General features: G+C 41.5%; 1 protein-coding gene across 2 annotated transcripts in view; it reads right to left on the minus strand.

The window, feature by feature from the left end:
- Window positions 1-1,332: 1,332 nt before the first annotated feature.
- The window catches only part of LOC141763946 (protocadherin-10-like), a 28,943-nt gene continuing 4,250 nt past the window's right edge, over window positions 1,333-26,025 (minus strand). Inside the window, exons 2-5 of one of the 2 annotated variants that reach the window (XM_074628787.1) lie at window positions 25,425-25,483; window positions 24,294-24,400; window positions 6,266-6,649; window positions 1,333-3,057 (exon numbers count right to left, since the gene is read on the minus strand). In XM_074628787.1, the coding sequence (XP_074484888.1) occupies window positions 3,038-3,057; window positions 6,266-6,649; window positions 24,294-24,400; window positions 25,425-25,483 (570 nt within the window). In that variant the 3' untranslated portion in view covers window positions 1,333-3,037. The remainder of the gene's footprint in view (window positions 3,058-6,265; window positions 6,650-24,293; window positions 24,401-25,424; window positions 25,484-26,025) is intronic. The other variant, XM_074628788.1, reaches the window with a different exon arrangement.

The raw sequence follows: 26,025 nt of genomic DNA on the forward strand, positions 1-26,025 counted from the left end.
TTTAATACTTTGGTTTATGACCAGATACCTGCAAAACTAATGTCATTCCCATTAACCTCAGCTGTACTATGTGTTTATTGCTAATTAGCAAATGTTAGCATGCTTGTGCCTAACTTGGCATGCTAACTTTAGCATTTGGCTCAAAACGCACCTGTGCCTTCAACCCTGTCGCCTACAAAATTATGTTCCCATACAACTGAACTGCATTCTCAATTATGTTTTGATGGAAACATATTTTCGCACAAATTACGGTTGCACTTTTAAACAGACGTTGTAAATTTAAACGAAGCAAAATGCAATAAAAGTACTTGTTAAGGTTTAGTAAAAAAACATCATTATTAACTTGGTTGACTTTTGGTTTCACATGGGACACAAACAACTGTGCGAAAGTCTGGTGTTTGTTGACTTGTCCACCACCCCAACCTTCTCCCTACGCAAACTTCCGTGTACTATGATTAGAAACATATTTGTGATATGTCAAAAACAAACATAATCCCTCGAACCTTAACTCAGAATGCAGTTTTATTGTATGGGAATGTCATTTTTAGGAGACCGGGCTAAGTTACAGCCTCACAGATATGCAAGCATAACATCCACGCTAATACTATAATAAAAAATAATATTTTTTCTTTTAAAACGCATAACTTGAGCTACGTTTATGCCTAGCGTCCACACTACTCTGGCGCTTTCGAGCCCCTAAAAAGGGAAACGTTTGAAAACGCTGCTGACCCCGTTTTAGTTCTAAAACGCGTTTTAGTCTGGATGGACGGAAACGGAGACCTTTTGAAAACGACGACGCAGACACCCACGTTCACTTCTTGATTGGGTCTTATCAGTCATGATGTGTCCTTCATTGATTCGTCACGCCCCGTCACGTGACCCTTTTCCGGAAGAAAACAAACAACATCAGCCTCGACCACCAGTGGTCAATTTCAACATGAATAACGAGTTACAATCGTTGCTGACCTTGTTGTCTATGCTAGCAGCTGTTGTGCAGTTAAATTCTGCATTTTATAATGCTACTACTGTCTACATGCACAGGAGACAAGCTAGTATTCGAGCACTTTGCATAAATTCCTGTGTCCAGCGCTGCTTCCTGTTTACACCAACGCACGCATGCCCAGTGTACGTGAATTGTCATGTGATATGCGTTTTCAGGCGTGGTAGCATGGACGGAGATTCATTCTGAAATGGCCCTAAAACGCTCGTCTGGACGGAGATCAGCGTTTTAAAAAGAAAACGTTTTAGTGTGGATGCAGCATAAGACTTGTTTTCCGATCAGTTACACGACATTATTCCCAAGTGAACGCGACAAAACACACAATAGAGAACTTCAATGACACTGTTTATTTATCACCACTTGACCTGTGCGTGTGTGTGTGTGTGTGCAGATGTGTGTGTTTGTGTTAAATGCGCCTCACCGTGTATTGTCTGTGTGTGTCGGTATGTATCTGTGTATGCCTCTCTTGTATGATTGTAAAACCTTTGATATCTAGCTCGATTGTGATAGACCCCCTTTCTGTACATGAACACATATTCTGCTAGTAAAAATACACAACAGGCCAAAACAACTCAACTGGTGTCTTCGCTACACACAACAAGGCCCAGCGTCCGTTAACGGTGAAAAGTAACAATCAAATAAGAACATCAACTTAATCCTTGGTTGGTGCGAAGGGGTTTGCTTTTTAGGCTGAAGCACTCCTCCTCGTCTCAATTGATACATGTCAAGATTTTGTAGCACTTGGTATTATTAGATTGAATGACATTATGAGGTGTAGAAACTAACCAATGGTTACACAGTTTTCAGAAAAAAGTATATTGTATATATATATTTATATATATATAGTTATATATAGATTTATATTCATTTATAAGCTTTTTAAAATAGCACAGTAAACACTTTGCACACATGATAAAAACCACTGAGTGTGTCTGATTGTTTATGTATAGGCCAATGGCGTCAAAGGGAACCTTATCCTGGTCAAGGATCATTTCACTTTCTCCGCAGTCAGCTCAGGAAGGGACTTGAGAACTGTTTAGTCACTAGTTTAGAAATGAGAACATTCATTTGTGATTATTTTATTGATAAACTGAACATGAGGATTGTTGTAATTTAGCTTTTTTTTGTTTTTCCTACGCAGTGTATTCGTTATAACATCTCCTTCCTGAAATGGCTAAACTCGAAAGAGGACTGAACCCGGCTCCGGACAGCGCGTTCCTGTCTGTAACGGTAAGTTGGAATACTTTTTAAGAGTCTGCACACTTTAACCACACAGAAAGAACAACAGAAACGAAAAAAGAGAAGTTATATAAAGACAGTCAAGTCAAAAAACCGGAGATACAGAATTTATAGTACTGCACATCACCTCTGCTCCTCCCCATTTTCCTTCTTTTTTTGTGTCATTTTATACCTGTACAACACCTGCTCTCTCTCTCTTTCTCTTTCTCTCTCTCTCTTTCTTCCTCGCTGGCTGGCTGTCAGTCTCCATTTTTTCCCCCCACACAGTCTCTGTACAGTTGGCTTAGTGGTGACCATAGAAATAGCTAAAGGGTTCCGTGTGACATTGGTTGAAGTTTGTACAGAAACATTAGTTTTTTTCGTCATGTAAACAGGCACACACAGATCTCTAGAGGCTAACTCCTCAGTCCAAAAAAAGAAAGAAAACCACCTCTGTGAGTTCTTCTTATTTTTGTATTCCTCAGTTCCTCTCATCCCGTCTGCTGATGACTTTATAATTTTCACGTGTCGAGTGATTCGGCCCCCTGGTCTCAGTCCTGCTGAGAGGAATAAGGCCTTGGATTGCTCCTCAGATATCTCGAGGTTTACAGCTACTCAGTATTTAGTTCTCCTCTCGTCCCTCGGTGGCCGCTGCCAAGGCTTTGTTACAGTTCGCCACCCAAGATAATGAAGCTTAACCAAGGTCACTGTTGTCCAGGTTTGCTGTTTGTGTGGTTTTATGTCGCTGTCTCCAGCATCAGTGTTGGTGGTCTAAGCACAGAAATTCACGCCGTCTCTGACAGGTCCACATGGAACGAGCTAACAAATCCTTTTGCGGGCTGGAAAAAGACAAAGAGAACACACTCGTTAAGACAAATGGCACCCGTGTCCCTCGGGACTCTTTAGTGACACAATCGGCTTGAAATACCATCTCTTGAAGGATACATGCCACAAAGGACTCTCTGTGAAGTTATTTATATACCCTAAAGGCTGGTCCTCGCAGTATAATGGTAAAACTCATGTGGGAATTGGGTAAAAACGTGTCCGTCAGTGGAGATAAATGTTCAAAAAATTTGGTGGCTACATAATGCATGCATAGAAAATACACACGGAGCACTAATTGCTTCATTAATTATCTATAAATGGATCATTAAACATTTATAAACCCTTTATCAAGGCAACCCTGGTGATCAGAGCGTTGCCGTATCCAGTTGTAGCATGCAGTGCTATTTTTAAAAGTAGAACATGATGCCAATTGGTTAATCGAGCCTCAGCCTCTGGGACTGTTCTCATCTCACTTTTTTTTTTACACTCTGATGAACAACAGCACCTTTAGCCGTGGCAAAGGAATTTATTTCAAAAGACCGGGGAAAACGGGTGGAATCGTAAATCAAAAAAGTAAAATAAGTTTTGGACAGAGCGAATATGGAGTGCGTTCATCCTAACCCTGCGAGGCACACGAGATGAGCAGACGCTCAGGCAGCTATATTTGGAGCAAAGCAGGCTCCAGCACCTTAAGGCTAAAATACAAATTATTTTCCACACAGAGAGGAAGATTGCTCGACTCTGTTTGCTAAGTCGCAAAACAAGAGGGCGGGGATGAAGAAAAAGCAGGTTATATAGTGCCGGTCGTTTACCTGAGAGACAGCCCCACAGTCGGCATGCAGTATCATGGAGGATGGTGTGGTTAACATGGTGGTGACTGGAAATGACTTCTCTACTGAATGTGTATATCGAATCCATTCTCTACTCTTAGAGCTAATAGAATATTCATGTAATGGGAGGGGAGCTCGGAAAGCAATTGACATCTGCAAGAAGTGTCCTGCCATCCTTTCCAAAGACTCCCATTCTGCTTCTTTAGAAGTGCAAGCTGGAAACTCAGTTTTATTCCAATGGATATCAGTTAGGGCTGCCAATCGATTATAATATTTAATCACGATTAATCTCAAGATTGTCCATTGTTAATCAAGATTAATTGAAAATTAATCACACATTTTTTTATCTGTTCAAAATGTGCCTTAAAGGGAGATTTGTCTTGTATTTAATACTCTTATCAACATGGGAGTGGGCAGATATGCTTGCTTTATGCAAATGTATGTATATATTTATTATCGGAAATCAATTAACAACACGAAACAATGACAAATATTGTCCAGAAACCCTCACAGGTACTGCATTTAGCATGAAAAATATGCTCAAATCATAACATGGCAAACTGCAGCCCAACAGGCAACAACAGCTGTCAGTGTGTCAGTGTGCTGACTTGACTATGACTTGCCCCAAAACTGCATGTGATTATCATAAAGTGCGCATGTCAGTAAAGGGGAGACTCGTGGGTACCCATAGAACCCATTTTCAGGTCAAGGTAGCCCTTTGAAAATGTCCATGACATGAGGTTTTCCTCGCCAAAATTTAGCGTAAGATTGGAGTGTTATTTAGCCTCCTTCCCGACAAGACTAGTATGACATGGTTGGTACCAATGGATTCCTTAGGTTTTCTAGTTTCATCTATCTATTGTATCTTCACTCTATCTATGAAACGGATCCCGTTACAACCTAACAACCACAAGTTGTTTTAATACGTTAAAGAAATTGGTGGCGTTAAAACTAATTTGCGCTTTGACAGCCCTAATTATTATACTTATATTATAGGATATATTGTATCAGTAGTTTAATTCAGTGGTTCCCAACCCTGGGGTCAGACTCCACGGGGTCACAAAATAAATTTGAGGGGTTGTGAGATGATTAATCCGGTATAAAAGAAAAAAAAAAAGTTCTGCTATACAAATTTCTATAAATATTTTGGATTTTTCTCTAATCTTTGATTTTTAGTGAAATGTTGGGATTCAATGTTATTTAAATGAAACAATTTGGGGGGCCAAACTAGTGCGGCCGCTCGTTTAATTTTTAACAAATTGTATTTTATAAACTGATCATATGTTTGTTTTTCAGTAGTAACTAGTAACTATATCTGTCAAAGAAATGTAGTGGAGTTAAAAGTATAATATTTCCCTCTGATATGTAGTGGAGTAGAAGTATAAAGTAACCTAAAAATCACAAGTTGCATGAAAGCGTTAAAGAAATTAGTGGCGTTAAAACTGTATGCGTTATTATCGTGGTAACTTTGACAGCCCTAATAGCAATATCTTCCATTTGCCAAATTCCTCATGCTGTAATAGTTCCCTTCCTTTCCTGCACACAAACTTGTGTGCATGATTCCTCCAGCTGAAGATTTCTCGACCCCAGGGTTGACAGCGCACCTCACCCACCCTTCTTTATGTCAGGTATCGATCCACAAGCGAGCGGGTATAGATACTCGACACTTCCTTTTTAGAACAAAATGGACTTCAGTCCTCGTGTAAAAGAAGCAGCGTGGGTTGTGTGTTTCACCTTTCGAGCTATTCAGTAGGGAAGCCATCGTGCTGCTCGAGCAGAGCTGAGCAAATGGGAGAAAAAAAAGATGTCCTTTCCAACATGAGATGATCTACCTTTTCATTTCCTCTCTATGCACTCAAATTATGCTTTAAAGCATAAACGGCACTTAATTGTAGGCGTGTGATGATGGCAACGTGAAGTGTGCTTGTTTCGGTGACCTTTCATTATATGAGCATCAGATAAAAAGGCTGGTTAGGGAGGATTTTGAGGGGAAATTTAGAGAAAAAAGAAAGAAAAAGGGGCCACAGCAGTTTCACATGACTCAAATTAAAACTGTGTTTATTTTATAATAAGTCACATGTTTACAGACATTAGTTAGGGGTTAGGATGGGGTTAGATTGAATTTTTCAAAGTGGGTTTTGGAGGAGGGGGGAGTTAGCAGTAATAGATTACATTTTACATTCGACAAATTATAATTTACAAAAAAAAAAAACAATACAACAAAAGCTTTTAAAACTCCTTAAAAAAATAGAAGCAATAAAAGTTGATGAACAACATCATAAAAAAAGTCCCGATCAGAATCAAAAGGCAGATTAATCGTCCCCCTTTTAGTATCTGTACTGGACCAGACCAAAGTCATAGGGTCCCAGGGAACTTTCATACTGATACTCACAGTGAAAGGTGGGTTTGTACGGTAGGGTCCCCCTATCATACTCTTTCCTCTCTAGCGTGCTGGAGCTGTACTGCTGCTGTTGCTGATGGAGGTGATGGTGAAGGCTGTGGTGTGACTGTGACCTTTGACCGTCCTTGCCAAAGGTGGAGAATGACCTATCGCTGGACGAGGCGGCGGACGAGGTCATGGTGAGTTGGTCGGAGAGGATGACGGAGGAGGGTACCTCAGTGTCGGGCAGCGTGGCGTCCATGCCGGGGACGTGCAGGTTGCTGCGGTAGTCCGGCCCCTGGCGCCCGTCGGACGGCACGAAGGACGGCATCCAGCAGCGGTCGGAGTGGCCCAGGGCCTTGCACTCCTCCGTGCAGTTGGAGAACAGGTCGGCGCCTGCGGAGTGGATACAGATCAGGGTGGTTGGAGGGAGAGATGGAAAGATGGAAATGTGAATGGAAGATTACAGAGATGTAAGGGACGATAAGTAAGAGGGGGAAAAAAAATAGGAGAAGGGAGTAGCGGTACGGACATTTGGAGTGGAAAGGCGAGATGGAGGAGGAGATGAGAGAAAGAGACCAGAAGAGAGAACACAAGTTAGCAATCATTTGCCAATGTCGCGAGGAGAAAAAGTGCAGCAAAAGCTATTCATCAAAGAGACAAGGCCAACATTGATGAAGCGAATTGTTTGTTTTCCTCCTCACCTCATTCATTCCGAATGAAATGTGCAATCAAAGTGATGTGGTGTTGCGAAAACATTTCACCCCTCCCACCCCCCTCTCCACATCAACATCCTCAGACTCACAATTGATTCCCAAACACTAAGAGACAAAATGTGAATCCATATTCCATCATCCTCGTACACAAAAAATGACAATTATCTTAAGAAACGCGCCACAAAAAGCGAAAAAGATATTCACTGGCTGCTTAATCACACTCTAATGTCAATCATCCCTATAGAAAGCGACAAAGTGTGTAATTGACACAGACATACAGCCCAAAACAAAACATCAACATAAGAAAAAGATTAAATTAACATCTGAAATGATATAATAGAATAACGCACGCAGTCCCGCAAACACACGATCAGCATGAAAGAGGTACCAGTTATGCTAATTACTTTCTTTCTAAAGAGAAGAGTGTGTGTGTGTGTGTGTGTGTGTGTGTGTGTGTAGGGTTGGGGGGGTTACGAGAGAGATTATAAACGGGAAGAGAAAGGAAGAACAAGAGACATGAACAGAGTCATCACTGTAATGAGACTCTGCAGCCATTCTCTCCCTCGTGTGCAGATTGGATTTGGAGTTTTCCCGGGTTTCCAGCGAAACGCCACGAGGGGGAAACGCTGGAATGGCGGGATCAAAGGGCGAGACGAGCAGTTTAGGGTCAGAGGAGGAAAGCGATACATCAGCAAAGAGGCAGAAAAAGGGAGAGACAGAAACACAGAGAGCGGACAATCTGTTATCCCCCGAGGCTGAGAGGGCTTCAGATCAAAGGGTCCACTTACACAAATCTATTCTACTGATCCATCCCACTGATAATGCCACTGTTCCTCTACTACTAAAAGCAGGCGTGCACGCCACACACAAACAATGGAATGTAAGAATAGAGAGATCAATAGATATTTAGATTTTTATAACTGAATAAGATAAGCCCATGAAGAGTATATATAACTAATTTCTTTAACGCATTAACGCAACTTGCGTTATTTAATTAACCTCTTAAAAATCAGACGGGTCGCCGAGCTTTCGGGCTCAATTTTTTAGCTAGAGGGAAGATATTGGTATCATATGAAACTAGGAAACCTCAGGAATCCATTGGTATAAACCAGGTTATACTCACTCGTCGCGAAGGAGGATAAATAACGCTCCAAATTTGAGCAAAATTTTGCACAGAAAAAACTGATATGGCCTATTTCAAAGCAGACCCTCAAGAAAGGTTGATAAGAGTATTAAATACTTGAAAAATCTGCCTTTAAGGTGCATTTTGAACGGATAAAAAAATGTGTGATTAATTTAATCTCGATTAACTATGGACGATCATGCATATTAATCACAATTAAATATTTTAATCATTTGACAGCCCTATCAATCGATTTTTCAGATGTTTTTCAGAGGTTGTAGCGGGTTCAGTTTTAAAGCTAGACTGAATATACTGGTATCAGGTGAAACTATAAAACCTCATGAATCCATTGGTACCAACCACGTCATACTCGCTCATCGCGAAAGAGGTTGAATAACACTCCAAACTTGCGCTAAATTTTGGCGAGGAAAAACTAGCATGGCCATTTTCAAAGGGGTCCCTTGACCTCTGACCTCAAGTTATGTGAATGAAAATGGGTTCTCCCCTTTACAGACATGCCCACTTTATGATAATCACATGCAGTTTGGGGCAAGTCATAGTCAAGTCAGCACACTGACACACTGACAGCTGTTGTTGCCTGTTGGGCTGCAGTTTGCCATGTTATGATTTGAGCATATTGTTTATGCTAAATGCAGTACCTGTGAGGGTTTCTGGACAATAATTGTCATTGTTTTGTGTTGTTAATTGATTTACAAAAATAAATATATACATACATTTGCATAAAGCAACATATTTGCCCACTTCCATGATGATAAGAGTATTAAATACTTGACACCTCACCTTTGAGGTACATTTTTGACAGATAAAAAATGTGTAATTAATTTATGATTACAGATATTTTAATCGATTGACAGCCCTACTTTAAATATGTCCGTTTGGTCTGCTTTCTTCTGTCTCGCCTCTCTGGCCTACATAATCAGCACCAGTCAGTGCTTTTGCTGCCAAAGGGTTTGTTTGTTTTTATCACCACCTAGCAGGTGCAGGTTGTGGGTCAATTGTAGCTCTTTACTCAAGAGAAGAGACCGTGATCGGGTTGAGAACAAAACTAAGAACAGTGCAACAGAACTACTCCGGGACATCTGTGTAAATGCTAATTGAGATCTTGAGTGAAAATACTTGACAAATCTCCCTTTAAGTTACATTTTGAACGGATGAGAAATGTGAATTAATTTGCGATTAATCTTGATTAACTGTGGCCAATCATGCAATTAATTGCAATTAAATATTTTAATCGATTGACACATATGAGGTATATATATACTGTATAATTTGCCATAATATAGTATAGAGCTGAATGTTCTATTGCAGCTTCCACTTTACCTGCAGCTTTAAGGAAAGAAAAATAACTTTCCATTCCCTGTCCATATTCTCCCCCTGCATATTAAGACTCCATCTCAAAATATCAGCCTGTCGCAGATTATGGATTATCTTTACATGAAGTGAAAGAGGCGAGTACAGAGACAGTGTCACTGGTCATAAAAACGATAGAGCTCATTTATTTTGTTTAGTTTTTTTCTGTCAGATAGGATGCCCCTGCTCTACTGGTCTGTGCATTTCAGATATGTTCTTTCAATATGACGTGAATTTATCAAGCCTAAGAATAAAGCATTGCAAAGAAATACATAAAAACCTGTGTATGGGAAACACTAAATTACCGTGGTAAGATCCATCCTTGTCTCGTACAAAATTATGCTCCCATACAACTAAACTGCATTCTCAATTACGTTTTGAGGTAAACATATTTTCTCCCGGATTCAATGACTGTTTTAAACAGTTTAAACATTTGGTTAGAATAGAATAGAATGTCTTTATTGTCATGCTCATTGTCAAAGTATATATAATGGAATCTGTATTTTTCACTGTCACTGTTAAAGAGGACCTTTTATGCTTATCTTCAGGTGCATACTTGTATTTTGGGTTTGTACTAGAATATGTTTACAAGCTTTAATGTTCAAAAAACACTTTACTTTTCTCAAACTGGCTGTGCTGCCAAACCTCATTTCACCCTCTGTCTGAAATGCTCTGTTTTAGCTCTGTTTTAGCTCTTGCCCCGCCGTCCCGAAAAACTCAGGCCACTCTGATTGGTCAGCTGGCCCACTCTGTTATGATTGGTCAACCGAACCAAACTCTTCAGACTCCGCTCCAGCTTCTCCATAACTAGCTTTGTTTGAGGGCGTACCAAACTAGTCGTTATGCAAATGTGTTACTTGGTGACATCACCTAGTTACGAAAGAAAAGGCGGGACTTCAAGCGAGGCGTTTCAGGCAGTTCAGGAGCAGTGAGAGTAACTCCCTTTGGCTTGGACTTTGGACTTTGTAACTTTGCAAACCTTTTACATGCACATGAAACTATATAACGCACTAAAGGAAGGGGGAAAAGCATAATAGATCCCCTTTAATATCTCCCTAAACAGATGCCTGAGTGGAACATCTATCAAAAATAAGGCAGTGTTCCTTGTAGTAAAGATGCAAATACAGCATTTTCTATTGTTTCTATCAAGGAAACTGAACATAAATTTGGGTAGGATTAGTGTATTAACAGCACAGCAGAAAAGTAACATAGAATGTTGAGTTTTTTTACCTGTTTTAATATTTTTTGTATTTAATACGGAAAGTGTGATCAACATTTCATCATAGTTTATTGTCTAACTGTGTATAAGGATACAGATTAATGTTTTGTTTTTTTTACCGAAAGAAAAAGAAAACAGGCAGAAAAATGTTGTGCTTTGTGTTCAACTCGTCAAAGACCGCAACATTTCAGAAGCCTTCTAAATATAATACAATACCAGAACAGCTTTGACTTAATCTACTATTTTGTCATCTGTCACTGTATTATGTCATCCAGGCCAGTGCACATGTAAATACCGTGTATTATTAACGACAGCACTGTCAACACATTGTCTAGGACCTACCACTGCGGCCCATTCTATTTTTTGTATTGGTGTGCATTGTGTGGATCTAATAGTGTTGCTAATTCAGGCCTCACGGGGAGCGAGACAGGCAACAAAGACTGCTCCGTGGCCAGAGAGCCAGAGGAGACGCGAGGCCCACAGACAAGGGACAGCGAGGGCCAAACAGACGGGGGAGTCGCAGATTTCACAGACAGAGACAGCAGGCAGGAGAAGCAGCAAGACTGCAGGAACCATAAGGAAGGAGAGGGGAGACCCGGGCAATCGCAGATGGAGAGAGCAATGGCCAGAAAAGACAGGGGGAGACCCGGGCCTCGCAGATGGAGACAGGAGAGGGGTTAGATGGAGGTGGGCAGAGAGGGTACCTTAAGTACCGGAAATGAAAAAAATCTTCACTTAAACATTATCTTTCATGTACTTTAACCCCATCATATGTAAACATGATAGGGTAATTGTACTCTCTTATCTATCTAGTCAGGGTCATGTGGGGCTGGAGGCTATCCCGCTTTAATAATGACTAAGAATAAATGTAGAAAATGTAGAAATATGTGAAAACAATGCTTGATGCTTAAACTTTGATGGAGTTAATTATATTAACCGAGGATTAACGGCACAATCTTATTTTCCTGTGGGATCAATGGAGCATATAACCTGCTTTCAAACTGTTCTGGGTTATTCATGTGAGTAAAATTGCAGACAAACAGGGACTGAGGGAAAATAGCTGCCTTTAAGGGGCGTTTTTTTCTTTCTATTTCATTTCACGGATTGCGTTCGATTCAGCAAGTTTTAAAAGGGACATATCATGCTCATTTCTAGGTTCATACTTGTACGCTCCGTTTTAGCGCATGTCTCTTTAAAGGGGCAGTAGGCAGAATATGTTTGGCATCATTTGGCAAAAATTCCATAATAACCTTTCAGCATATTGGAATTCAAGTGTTCTGAGAGAAAACTAGACTTCTGCACCTCCTCATGGCTCTGTTTTCAGGCTTTAGAAAATCTAGCCCGTGACGGGAGACTTTGGCCAATCACAGGTCATTTCAGAGAGAGAGCGTTCCTATTGGCTGTTCATTCAACAGAGGCAGGTGTCAGTCACTCGCGAACTCCGATCAAACGGTCAAACTAGGCAGCGCTGATCAAATATGAATCAATAATCTGTTACTGCGATGCCTATTTTTTGCCTAAAATGTTTTCAGAAACATCTTGTAGTGTACTGTTTAGCTGTAAAATGAGAAAGTTTGCTCTGACTGGTGGGCGGTATATCCTCAACTGATCTCAACATGGCTGCTGGGTCACAAACTAGTACACTACAAGATGTTTCTGAAAACATTTTATGTAATATTTGTCATTGTTTTGTGTTGTTAATTAATTTCCAGTAATAAATATATACATACATTTGCATAAAGCAGCATATTTGCCCACTCCTGTGTGATAAGAGTATTAAATGCTTGACAAATCTAACTAATCTTTATTTAACAGATAAAACATGTGCAATTAATTTGTGACTAATCGCGATTATATATTTGAATCGATTGACAACCCTACTTTAAATATGTCTGTTTGGTCTGCTTAACTCTGTCTCGCCTCTCTGGCCCACACAATCAGCACCAGTCAGTGCTTTTGCTGCCAAAGGGTTTGTTTGTTTTTATCACCTCCTAGCAGGTGCAGGTTGTGGGTCAATTGTAGCTCTGTACTCAAGAGAAGAGACCGTGTCGGGTTGGGAACAAAACTAAAAACAGTGCAGCAGAACTACTCCGGGACATCTGTGTAAATGCTAATTGAGATCTTGAGTGGCGTTGGCTGGCATTTACCCTCCAATTCACCCCTGGAAACTAATGTATATTTATGTCTGTCTTTAAAGGTTGGGGGCATATAAATCATAGTGTTTCTGTTAATCCCCACCTTACAGTTAGCCTTTAGCCTTTTAATGGACTTCTGGCAAATTAATTTCCTCCTCGGACACACGTGGGTGTTGACCTCAGGCCCTCCAATCATCTCTGTACCGTTGTGCAAGATAAAACGGGTCGGTAAGCCACACGATTCTAAATGTACAAACAAATCAGCCTGAAGACTGAAGCACAGGTGCAAAAACCAAATGTGTATGCAATTTGCATCAAGCACGTGTGCCTACAGATAAAGATACAGAGTTAATGTTGAAGGATTAAGTGTTTGTTCCATATCTCAGTGTATTATTAAGCAGGCACAGGGGCGTATTGTACTCCGGAGATGCTGTATAAATAAAGTCTGCAGCAGTCACTGTTTACCCTTATATCAGGCTCGGAGAAGGCTCTTGTCACTGGCTTCCAAACTACTCAGTGATTTTTTTCGCCTACCGGCTCACTCTTAAAAAACAGCGACACATATGTTTGCAAACACACGCGCGCTTAAAAATACTCCTCTTAACGCGGAGATATGTAAATGTACACAAGTAAATAGACAGGCGGGCCGTGCGCACATGACACCCAGTGGCTGTTGATTCCCGCGGAGCACCTTTTTCTTCCTCGGGCAGAAAGCAAAACAACAACCAAAACAGTGACTGGCAATGACAGGCCCTGCCAGCAGCCCTATCTCTCATCATGACCTCATCAGGCAGGAAGACAAACACACGCACACACACACACACACACACACACACACACACGGGGAGATGTAAACGGCGCAACACAATGCAAACACAATCTACTTGCTAATAAGCAATCAGCACTTTTTTTTTCACTACATCTCTGAGTGTTTCCGAAATCCCACGTCGGTGTGATTTGACTAATTGCGCTGCCTGACATACATCCAGCATCTGGGAGTGGGGAAATGGAGGAAAACAAATCCTGGGAAAACATGAGCCCCATGTTTGAATTCACTCCGCGGGTATATATCCGTTGCACTCAGGTCCGCCGTCGTTCCCTCCCCGTGCTCATCCGTCTGTCTGTCTCTATTAGTCCCTCTTGTTATTTCCCCTCACATCTAATCCTCTCTGCCCCCTTTCTTCCTCGCTTTATCTCCTTTTCTCTCAGAAAAAAACACTCCTCTTCCCCCAGGTAGAGGGTGTATTCTATTCATACCTCTGTTTTTCATCTTGTCCTCCACTGTTCCGGAGAGAATACAGACATAAACCGTCAATATTTGGACAGCCGGTCAGGACAGGATGGGAGCAGCGTAGCTTCCTTACAGGGTTTGGCCAGTGAGGCCGTGATGAGTAAACCAGAGACCTCCCAGGGCCAAAACAGAGCGAGACGGCTCCCACCATATCCAGTAATGACAGACAGAGAAATTGTTCTCTGAGTCTCTGAGAGGCAGCTACCATTTTCCATGTTTGTCAAACGGCAACCGGGCTGGCAGGGAGAGCCAAGATGGCCGCTTGCCATAACAGTGTCCGTTTGATTAATAACGCCCCTTGTATTGTTAGAGCAAAGGTTCTGGATGACCACTGATTATTGATCTCTGGTTTGTTCGCTTTTCATCACTTAGTCTTGACCAGACTTTGACTTCGACATTCACCGAGACCTCCTGACTTCACCGTTTAAAGGGGACATGTCATGATATCAAATTCACTTTTTCAGTGCTTGTGCACATCCATTTGAGCATCTGGAGTGCCTATACCAACCCACAAACTGTGAAATAAGACAACCCAGTCAGTTTTTTTGTGGGTTGCCTGGATCAGAAAGTAAGCCCATTTATTGTTTTTAATTAGCTTAGCTGATGGCCCTAACTGTTTTCATGCAGAATATGAACAGGCTTCCAGTCGTACTGTCTTGTAATTTAATTTTGTAATAGTAGGCTATCACAAAAACTGTCAAACTGATGGACTTATGGAAACATACCCCCTTTTCCCATCAGCTTGCTTTAAAAAAACAAAAAAAGTGATGTGGGTAGATTTGTAGGCACGTCAAAAAGTCGTTTACAGATATGTTTTGTAAAATTACACATTTACGCCTATTTGTTCCTGTCGCTATGACTCATGTATGATCATTTCCCTCAAAATGCGATCATTTTAAGCCTCTGCTGTGATAGTTTAACATTTCCCATCTGGCAACGCTGGTTGTAATAAAGTGGAATTGTCCTTTCAACCTGTTGCCAGAATGCATACTCAAGTATTTATGCGGCGCAAATGTGCACAAAAGTGATGCAGTTTGTGTTCTGTATCACGTTAGAGAGCAATGTAATTGAAGCTACTGGTCACAGATCAGATTATCCAACACCTGAGCTCAGGGTCTGAAATTAACTTGTTTCACTGCCTGCCACCGTTGCAGGGAACTATTTTTTTGTCTGCCACGTTTGAAATATATGCGCTAAGTAAAGGAATAACATTCTAGATCTGATGTCATTCAGTGTTTGATATATTTTACTTAAAAAACATTTTATGCATGGTAAATTACTGTGTTCGAATTATATCTTATCGTCTAGGGGAGCCCTATTGTACGGGGTTGGGTGGGTACTGTACACAGTACTGTACTTTGCTATTGTCATCTATAGTGGTGGTTTTCATAAAAACAGTTAAAATGATTAAGCAATACATGATGGTATTTTTATTTAAATATTTGCTTTGATTAAAAAAAATCTTGGCATCAGTAGTTTTGATAACCCACTTACAAGTAGTGTCAAGAAGTTACCCAGGTCATAATTCCCTCTCTATTATCTATTTTATATTGATGTGAAAACATCTTTAATCAACTGGATTTATTCAAGTTTCTCTCCAAAAACGTAATTTTAGAGATAACAATTGAACACATCATGATAAAGTTAGAATTTACCTCCACCCAATAGTCATTTTTACTGAACAGAGCCTGAAGGAACCATAATGGAACTCAACGGAACTTCCGTTAACGTTAGTAGCTCCGTTATTAAGCCAAGCAGGACTGTGCTGCCCACCGACTACTAACAGGTAACGCTACTAGATCACTTCCTGTTGACTTCAACACAGGTTTGTTGTCCACAGTGTAACATTATCAGGGAAAAAACAGGGTGTGTCCCCTCAGGTTAAGTAGTAGCGCCATGCTTTTAAGTGTTTTTTTTTCTCTCCGCCATGGCTCCGAAACATGATACAGCTTTCGTATGTCTTTGCGTCATTTTGCATGTTTATCAATCTGCTTCAATACAGAGGAATCGATAGTCAGGGAGGCATGAGATACCAAGGAATCGGACAACTAGGAACCGGTTCTCAACGGGAACTGGTTCTCTATGCCCGTCCCTAGCGATTTCCCTGTCTGACGATTTTACCCGCCACTGCGGTTGCCAATTTCTGATCCTGCCTGAGGTTACGTTGAGCATTATCGACGCATATCTTGATTTAGTGTTTTTCTGTAGGACGTTTAGCATTGCAGCCTTGCTACGGCAGATGTTCACTGAGGGTCAAATCTCTGAGCAGAAAGGATATGTGTACTACTCATGGTCAAAGCAGGTTTATGACACCTGTGAGATTTCTGTTAAGCTCAGAGCGTCATGTTAAGCTAAAAGTCCAAGGCCCCTTTTTCACTTTTTGATCTGTGTTTTCAGCGGATATGAGGCATATTCAAGTAGGCTTGCGTCCTCTCTTTCATCCATTTCAGGGTTGGGAACACTTAATGCTATTAATTTCTTTCAGAATGCACAGCCTATTCATACCGAGCACATATTCATCAAGACACTCGACGAGATGTTTCAGTGTATCGGTAATCATTACATTACCACTTCTTATTTTGGTTTAGATTCATTTCCACACAGAACTCAGTAAGTCGAAGTGAATCCACTCCTCCATTGACCTTAATCATGTTATAAAAAGGTCATCCAAGAATTTTTTTTTAAATGCTCAGTTTGAGATAAGAAAGACGTGTTGCAGGAAGTAGGCTTGCCGATTAGTTAATCAAATTGATTGATCGTCTCCTTTCCTCTGCTATGACTTTTATTGATATTCAACGAGTCACTCGGCTTAGAAGAAGTGGTGACATCTCCACCTGTTACAGGCTAAATGCAAATTGATTTTTTTAATGAGGCAATGTTTTTATCCTATCTGCTGTAATAGATTTTTACTTTTTCATGTCACATTGAGATACATTCCTCTTCTTTGCATTGCTCTCTGCTAGTGGGCTTTTGAAGGCTTGAGTGTGAACATATATTGTACTTCCTGTGCATTTTAACAGCGCCCTCAGAGGTTGCACATTTAAGCTGTTCTAGTCTCATTACTTCTACTACTATTGAATGATTGTGTCATTCTTCAAGTTAAAGGGGACATATCATGAAAACTCACTTTTTCAGTGCTTGCGCACATACATTTGGGTCTATTGTAATGTACTGGTAATGTTGGCATTGGACATTTCTGCAAACTGTGAATACGTTGAATGGTGACGTTTCTGAACCAAAAATATGTTTCATAAATATGTTTTATATCAGCCTCGTATCAAGCTTGCAGAAAGGCAATGCCACGTGGTTAATGTGAAATGATGCGTTAGGCTTAGGCAACAAAACTACTTGGTTAAGGTTAGAAAAAAAATCGTGGTTTGTGTTCAAATAATAACGTAACAACGTAACGTAACAACGTAACGTAACAACGTAACGTAACAACGTAACGTAACAACGTAACGTAACAATGTATAACAACGTAACGTAACAACGTCCCGCCCGCTTGGCGTGTGTCTTTTCACTATATAAACTAGCTCACTTGCTCTGACCGAATGCAAAATGTCGACATTCAACATATCCCTGGTTTACTCAAACGTCCAATGCCAACATTTTTTTCCTGCCGACTGGGCTGTCTCTGGAGTGCCTACAAACCCACAAACTACAAGCCATTCAGATTTAGCTCCCCTTCCTACATCCCATGCAGGCTCATTAGAATATATCGCCCACGGTTTGAGAACTACCTTTGCAAAGGTGCACCATATTTTTCTCTCAAGCCAATCAGAGCAAACTGAGCTTTCTCTGGAGGGGGCTTAAAGAGACAGGCGCTAAAATGGAGCGTTTCAGGCAGAGGGTGAATATAGGTATATTCAGACAGACAGTATGAGAAAAATAAAGTGTTTTTTGAACATTAAAGCATGTCAACAAGTTCTAGTAGAAACCCAAAATACAAGTATGAACCTGAAAATGAGCATGACATGTCCCCTTTAATTTTCCGAACATTTGCTGGTTCCAGTTACTCCAATACAAGGATTTGTGGCTTTTCTTTCTCTTACATGATAGTAAACTGAATATCTTTGGGTTTTGGACACGTTGGTTGGACAAAACAAGCAGTTTTGAGACATTACTTTCAACTCTCGGAAGCATTTTTAACTATTTGCTGACACAACAGGCAAAACATTGAGAAAATAATCCGCGGACAAATTAATGATGCAAATAATCGCTGGTTGCAACCTTAACATCTTTGTACACCAAGTTCGTCATCCGACAAACAACTCTCTTTGCCTTTTGGCAGATGCGAAAAATGCAGAAAATCAAACCTGTTCCAAAAACTTTAATGACGGACGAAAGAGTCGGTGTCTAAGCGTGATTTTTAAATGTGTGGCAATTTCGGATGAAAAATACAAACTTTGTGTGCAAAGGCCTTTAGTCTGATATAACTCGTTTGACAACATAACTGAAGATGTTTTCCTGTCTGAAAGGATATCTGCTGTGACCGTTTTTTGCTTTGCTTTTGCCATTGTATCACCATGTAAGCAACATTATTGTCTTTTGTAAGCATTCAGCCCTTTTTTCAACTTCTTGTCCTTCACAGTGAGCAAGGTCTCTATTTTTTTGTCATCCTGTGAGCTTTTGTAATAAACCCCAGCCATTATATTTGGCCTCGTGGATCATAGACTCACGGCCTCCGGTTTTGTCAGCATCTACGGCCCGAGAGGAGGTGTTTCAAAACCCTGTGTGCTAAATTCCTCTGACAGCTCGCTGACATGGGAAACTGCAACACGGTGCCCGCCACTAATTCATAATCAGCCATCTAATACACCGTTGCCACAGTGATTTAATTGTCCCATTTGTCACGGCTGTTGTTCCCACCAAAACAAACGTCATGATAATGATCGTTTCCAGTCTCCCACCCGTCACGCAGCCTTCCACAGCTGATCGAACGTTTCTGAGATGCCAAATTTTTTTCACTGATGAATATTTAATCCTCTCTTATCTGTCACCTTTTTTTTTGTTCTGCTTGCTCACTCTCGCCGCCATCTCGTATTAGGATGATGAGGGAAATAATGAGGGAAAGTAGTGTCTAATGTGAATCAAACAACCTAAAAAAAAATGTGTGGGGAGGCGTGGTAGTCAATCAATAGTCCTAACGCAGCGGTTGCCTCGCTCCAGACACGCTGTTTTCAGAAAAAGCCATTTGCCCACTTTTTAAAGGTATCCCAGCCTCACAGGCACTGTCCCTTTGATTTAAAACCACGTCAGGAGACTTATTTGCTAAAGTGTCAGACGAGCGGCCGAGCGGGAAGCTATACGGCAGGTGTAGTTGATGATATGCCAACTGGAAATGGTTTTCCCTTGATTTGAAATATTCCGAGGCGCACCAAAAGGGAGAGTGTTGCCGCGCGGTCCCGCGAGGAAACCTTGCCTCTAACCCCCCTTTGATAATTGCTATGCAAAGGTTCTAGAAATGAATTACTGATCAGCCGAGTGTTGCGGAGAGCCAACGTGTTGGGGAGACAGAATGAAGGATGAGACCCTGCCACAAAACCATGGATAAGAATATGTGTGTGTCAAACACACACACACAAACACACATGCAGAACGCAAGTATACAGTACATACTGTCTGCGCATGCTAAACATATGTGTGGGTACGGATTTGCTTATGCACACAAACGCTGCAGAAATGCATAACAAATACACGTGGACTATACATAGTCTTGGCTCAGGCTTCTTCAGTTCTGCTCTGTACAGTCTTTTGCAATCCGCATAAAGCTGTTATCGGCACAAACAGCATACAACCCACATGAGACAACCAATAATATTCTCACCCCTATATAAAAGAAGTCTCAGATATACATAGAGGGAAATGAGCAGTTGGTATGCCTGTATAGAGGCATTATACACCTGGCAGAGTGCCAAGCACTAGCTACCACTCTCTCTTCTTAAACTGAATCTCATTTAAGCTTTCCAGAGCACCGCCTCAAAGGAAAACTCCTTTTCAATACAGACATCATCACCCCGCCTCGTTTTCTCCGGGCACAAAACACACACGCACAAGCGGATTACATACAGGTATCATGTATCCGCCTACATATTAAATCAGACAATGGTATACCTTTACACTCACACACACACCAACCATCTGGTTTTGTTGTTTACAGAAGTCTGTGAAACTCAAGTGTCCCTCTCTCCAAATACCACTCGTGTGATATTACCTCCCATGGAGTGGTAAGCTGTTCCCTTCTAAATTCAATATGAGGAACAAATGTTGGTTTCCTCGTAGAGAGTACAGAACCGACTGGGTACACTCCCAAGCCGGTGCCAAATGAGCACAATCCGAGCCAAACGAAGCTGAGGAAACATGTTATTGGTGCATAAATGTGCTCCTTTGACTGTGCGAGCAAACCGGCAAGAAGGAGCTCAAGGCAGTGCATTTTGAAATACAGTACATCATGTCAGGGCTGACTCCTCACTGAAGGAGGTTACCAGCTGAATAGCTGAAGATGTATTTTACATATCAACGGGTCATATTCGGGTCGTATGATATCTTACAAAGAATTATTTTTCGTTTTTTGTGCGTTTTCCTACGAATGTCCAGCAACATGTGTCAATTTCCGCTTGGTACATGCATACAGTCTTTTCAAAGTAAACTTCCATCTTCACAGGAAACAAATTGGTTAGGATTAGGCAAAAAATCTACTTAGGTTTAGGAAAAGATCGACTTAGTTAGGTTTAGGCAACAAACCTACTTGGTTACGTTAAGGGAACGAACCTACTAAGTTAGGTTTAGGTATCAAACCTACTAAGTTAGGTTTAGGCAACGAACCTACTTAGTTAGGTTTAGGCAACATAACTACTTAGTTAGGTTTAGGCAACACAATTACTTAGTTACGTTTAGACAACAAAACGACTTAGTTAGGTTTAGGCAACAATCCTACTTAGTTAGGTTTAGGAAACAATAGTGGTTAGGGTTACAATAACTACACTTGAAATACTTGTTTAGCTTTAGGCAATACAACTACTTAGTTAGGTTTAGGAATAGATCTTGGTTTGGGTTGAAATTACTACGGAAGTGGTGTTACTAGGAAGTTACGCAATGAATAATTCAACGTTGATTCCTGGTTTCACACGGGACAAAAACACCTGTCTCCCGGGCAAAATTCCAGTGTTTTTTGACCCCTCCATCCACCCCAACCTCCTCCTTACGTGGCGTTTGTTGCTTTTTACTTCCTGGTTCACGATTGCATGAATTACACACAAATTGATTTTGTGAGATATATATAAATTACAGTGCATTACTTTTCGTAGGTATTGCTACGAATGTTGTATGAGAAAAGCCTTCACATATTCATAAAATCCATGTTCCTTGTTATTCCTCCTCTTTCTTGTATATCTATCTCTGGTCTCTTGAGTAGGATTTAATAAAAAAAAAAAAGTTTAAAGAACAACTCATACACATCCAACTCAGAATGTAAGTTTAAACATTAATATTTATCTCAAAACACAATGCATTCTTGACAAATAAAGAAGTGAGCCTTTGGATTTTATCCAGTTCTGCATTTTAATCTCGCACAGATTGACCTTCCCAGCCCGTTTCATCAGCGGGGGCCTGGCAGTGACACCACCACTGCTGCATATTGGCTCTCTATTTTGTCTCTGTTCATTAATAATGCCAAACACCGTGGAGCCTGATGAGGATCATTCACTATCCTACAACACCTATCTAATCTGCTCTATTTGTATTCCCAGCACTGATATGATATTTGGCAGGCCCCGGTCTAGACAGGGGTCTTACACGAGCCGCGTGGAACAATCCCTCAGAAGGAAAGGGCAATTCAATATGAAATGAGATTTTGTATCGCTCCACTTTTTGTCTGACTCCACTTTGATCAATAAACAGGTACTAACCTAATGGAATTTGAGAGAGAACAAGCCAAGGCTTATGATAAGACCTAAAGCCTTGTCTAAAAAAATCTACTGCACTGTAAAATGCAGAAAAGAGATAAGAGCCGGTAAATAAAGCTGAAGTGAAGGGAAATGTTCTCTAATTCTTGCCTTAAAGGGGACGGATCTTGAAAAACACACTTTGCCAGTTTTTGTATACATAAATGTGGGTATCTGGAGCGCCTACCAACCCAGAAACTTTGAAATAAGACAACCCAGTCAGTTTTTTGTGGGCTGCCTGGATCAGAAAACATGTGATTCAACAAGCCATTCAGATTAGGCTCCTCTTCCTATATCACATGCAGGCTCATTACAATGTACCGCCCCCCATCTCAACGTGACGGTTATCACGTGTTTTCCGTACTGACGTTACATTGTTACCAGACGTGTTTTAATTAGTTTACGTACTTAATTGGATGGGTCCAACAAACAGGACTTTCAACTGGGAGACCCGTGTTTTGGCTTGCAAGTTACGTTAATGACGTTTATCACGTGTTTTGTAGTGACAGTTATCACGTGTTTTCTCCACAGACGCTACGTTGTTTCTGTATGTGTTTTACTTAGTTTACATACTTATTTTAAGTCAACAAACACGACTTTCAGCCGGAAGATCCGTGTTTGAGACCGGTGTTTTGTTTTGCAAGTTATGTTAATGACGTTTGTCACATCTCTGTGACGATCTTGTCGATCTTGTTTTGTAGTGATGGTTGTCACGTGTTTTCCGTACTGACGTTACGTTGTTATCGGATGTGTTTTACTTAGTTTACGTACTTAGGTGGATGGGTCCAATAAACAGGACTTTCAACCGGGACATCCGTGTTCGAGACCGGTGTTTTGTTTTGCAAGTTACGTTAATAACGTTTGTTACATGTTTTGCAGTGAAGGTTGTCACGTGTTTTCCGTACTGACGTTACGTTGTTTCTGTACGTGTTTTACTTAGTTTATGTACTTATTTTAAACTTAACCATTATGTTTCTCCTTAACCTAACTAAGTGTTTTTTTAACCTAAATCAGTGGCTTTGTTGCCCCCTGCTGGTACTACACGTTCATACAGGTGTATAATATTAACGTCTCTGCGAGGCAAAACGTGACACTGACACGCTGTCTTCTGGTGGACAGGCGGGTCTATTACACGCTTTGGCGTGATACCGGGTCGCATATTCAGACAGAGAGTATGAGAAAAATGACAAACACATGACTTTCAACCGGGAAACTCGTGTTCGAGACAAGTGTTTTGTTTTGCAAGTTACATTAATGATTTTGCGTACTGACGTCATATTGTTTCCGTACGTGTTTTACTTAGTTTACATACTTATTTAAAGCCTAACCATGATGTTTTCCCTTAACCTAACTAAGTGGTTTTCTTGCCTGAACCTAAGTGAGTGGCTTTGTTGTCCCCTGCAGGTGCTGCATGTTGATACAGGTGTGTAATATGCACGTTGCTATGAGGCAAAACGTGACACTGACACATTGTCCTCTGGTGGACAGGCGTGGTAAGTCACATGCTTTTGCGTGATCCCGGGTTCCATATTCAGACATACAGTATGAGGAAAATAACGTGTTTTCTCAACATTAAAGCATGTAAACATGTTCTAGTAGAAAACCCAAAATACAAATATGAACCTGGAACTGAGCATGATACATCCCCTTTAACTACAAATATTTGGCCGACAAAAACAAAGAATTGCAAAAGCTGCTAACGTCCTTGATCGGCTGGATCTATAACCGACAAATGCAGTACAATACACCGACTGCGAGGCTGATTGAAATGCATCTCATTATATCAATTTAGCTCCCGTGCCTTTTCCCTCTCACTTGAGTGAACCTATTGATTTGTGCCACTAAAGCACTATAGGCCTCAAACTGCCTCTGCTGCGAGTCGCTGTCCTTTCAGCACCGCTCGGCGTTAGAAGGAGGGGAAGGAGAACAGCGAGAAGGCAGGGAAAGAAAAGCGATTTCACCCCCCAAATATTCCTCCCTTTCACCCGGGTGTGAAATACAATCAACACCTCTGGGGCCCTGCTCATGCCAGCCAGCCAGCAACACCGAAGCCCGGGCCTTCGCACACTCTCAAATTAAGGAAATTAAAAGTCACCGGTCCGCACCAACAATTCAGCATTATCCCATTCACAATCGCAAACACACACACACTATGGAAACAGGGGATTGAAGGGGTGGTGTGTGAGCACTGAAAGGACAGTGTAATTATGTGATGTGGTGGTGGTGGTGGAGAGGGACTCACCGGCAGAATGACCCCGGTTGGTGGCATCGTGGTCACTGTCGCCCTGCTCGCTGTCGCCATGACCACTGTCTTTGGAGCTGACGATGTCTGCCTCTTGGAATGCCGAGCTGTAGGAGGCAGGGGGAGAAAGGGAGAGAGGGAGAGTGCAGAGAAAGGAGACGAAAATAATGGAAGGGGGTCAGAGAGAGAGGTCGAGGTGCAATATTGAGAAAGGGGGGAGACAGAGAGGAGAGGAGGATTAAATGAGACACAGAGAGAGAAAGAGAAAGGAGAATCAGGAATCAACACCGCGTTAATACAGTCACGGTGGCCGTCAAGAGGCTAAATTGGATGTTACACATGGCATGTAATGAAATCCAGCATTAGGAGCTGTAATAGGCGCTGCTCTGCCAGTTATGGGCCTGATGCCAAATTGAAGATGAGCGTTATGGATACATTGGGAACCGTGTAGCCTCTCGAAGCCACGATTAACGGCGCGGAATATACGAGACTCACACACTGATGGATGCAATATTCAGTTTTTATAGATGTGTGAATAACCTTGGTTCCATGAGGCCTATTTGGATGTTACAGGTCCTCTGATGGTGGATGGTGTGCGGCTCACTAGGCTTTGCACATTGGTAATAATATGGTGGAGTGTGTGTGTGTGCGTGTGTGTGTGTGTGTGAGATAATGACTGAGTAAAGAGACATAGGCAAGCTTTCCAGCTTTCACAATACCCGCCTCAGAAAGATCATGAGGATATTCTGGCCTATAGGAAGATCACAAACCGTGAACTACACAAAACGACAGGGTGCTTGGGCATGGAAACAATATTGATAAGAAGAAGAAGATGGAGATGGCTTGGACATGTATTAAATGAAACCATCTGATGACATGACAAAAGTGGCATTGCGCTGGACAGCAGAGGGAAAACGCAAAAGAGGGAGGCCAAAAAAACAACCTGGAGGCGAACCATCGAAGGAGAAATTAAAACGAGAGGTTACAGCTGGAACAGCATTGAGAAGAAAGCAAACAACAGAGATGAGTGGAGATCCTTAGTCCTTGCCCTATGTGCCACCAGGCATAACAAGGACTAAGGAAGGAAGTGTGTGTGAGATAGTGCTGAGGTGTGTGTGTGTGTGTGTGTACCTGTTGACACGTCTGGGTCTGTCCACCAGATAGCTGAGTTCTTGTCGTTGGTGTTTTGTCTAGAAAAGCCACAGAAACACACAATTTGATCATGTCTTAATGCTAAACAGGCGCATTAATGAATGCACAAGAAGGAGGATAACATAACTGATAACATATTCATATACATTGGTTGTCAACATGTCAACTGTAATAGAAGAGGCAGCACGAGGCAAAGGGGGAACCGACAGTGCGCGCATCCACTCGGTGAGTGAGTGAGTGGGCGAGAGAGTAGAGCAGTGGAGAGGAGAGTGGGTTAGGGAGGCGATTGAATGCGTAAATGATTGAGCCGCCCGATGCTGAAACTGAACAACCTTTGTTCACGGTGCTGCCGTGCCTGGCCGTGCGTGGAATACTTAACGCGCAGCAAATGCAAGGCTGTGACTGGCTGTCTGGCTCCGCTCCAGAACGGCACACACACACACACACACCGCAATCAACAGAAAATAGGGCCACCAAACTAATCCACAGCTTCTCCAAAACAGAGGGCCGTTAATGTCACCTCCTACCTTCTTCTCCTGATATTTTTTTAATGTTTGGCACCCAGACTTTATAATAAGGA

Source organism: Sebastes fasciatus, chromosome 3 (genome assembly GCF_043250625.1).
Source record: "Sebastes fasciatus isolate fSebFas1 chromosome 3, fSebFas1.pri, whole genome shotgun sequence".
Lineage (NCBI taxonomy): Eukaryota > Metazoa > Chordata > Actinopteri > Perciformes > Sebastidae > Sebastes > Sebastes fasciatus.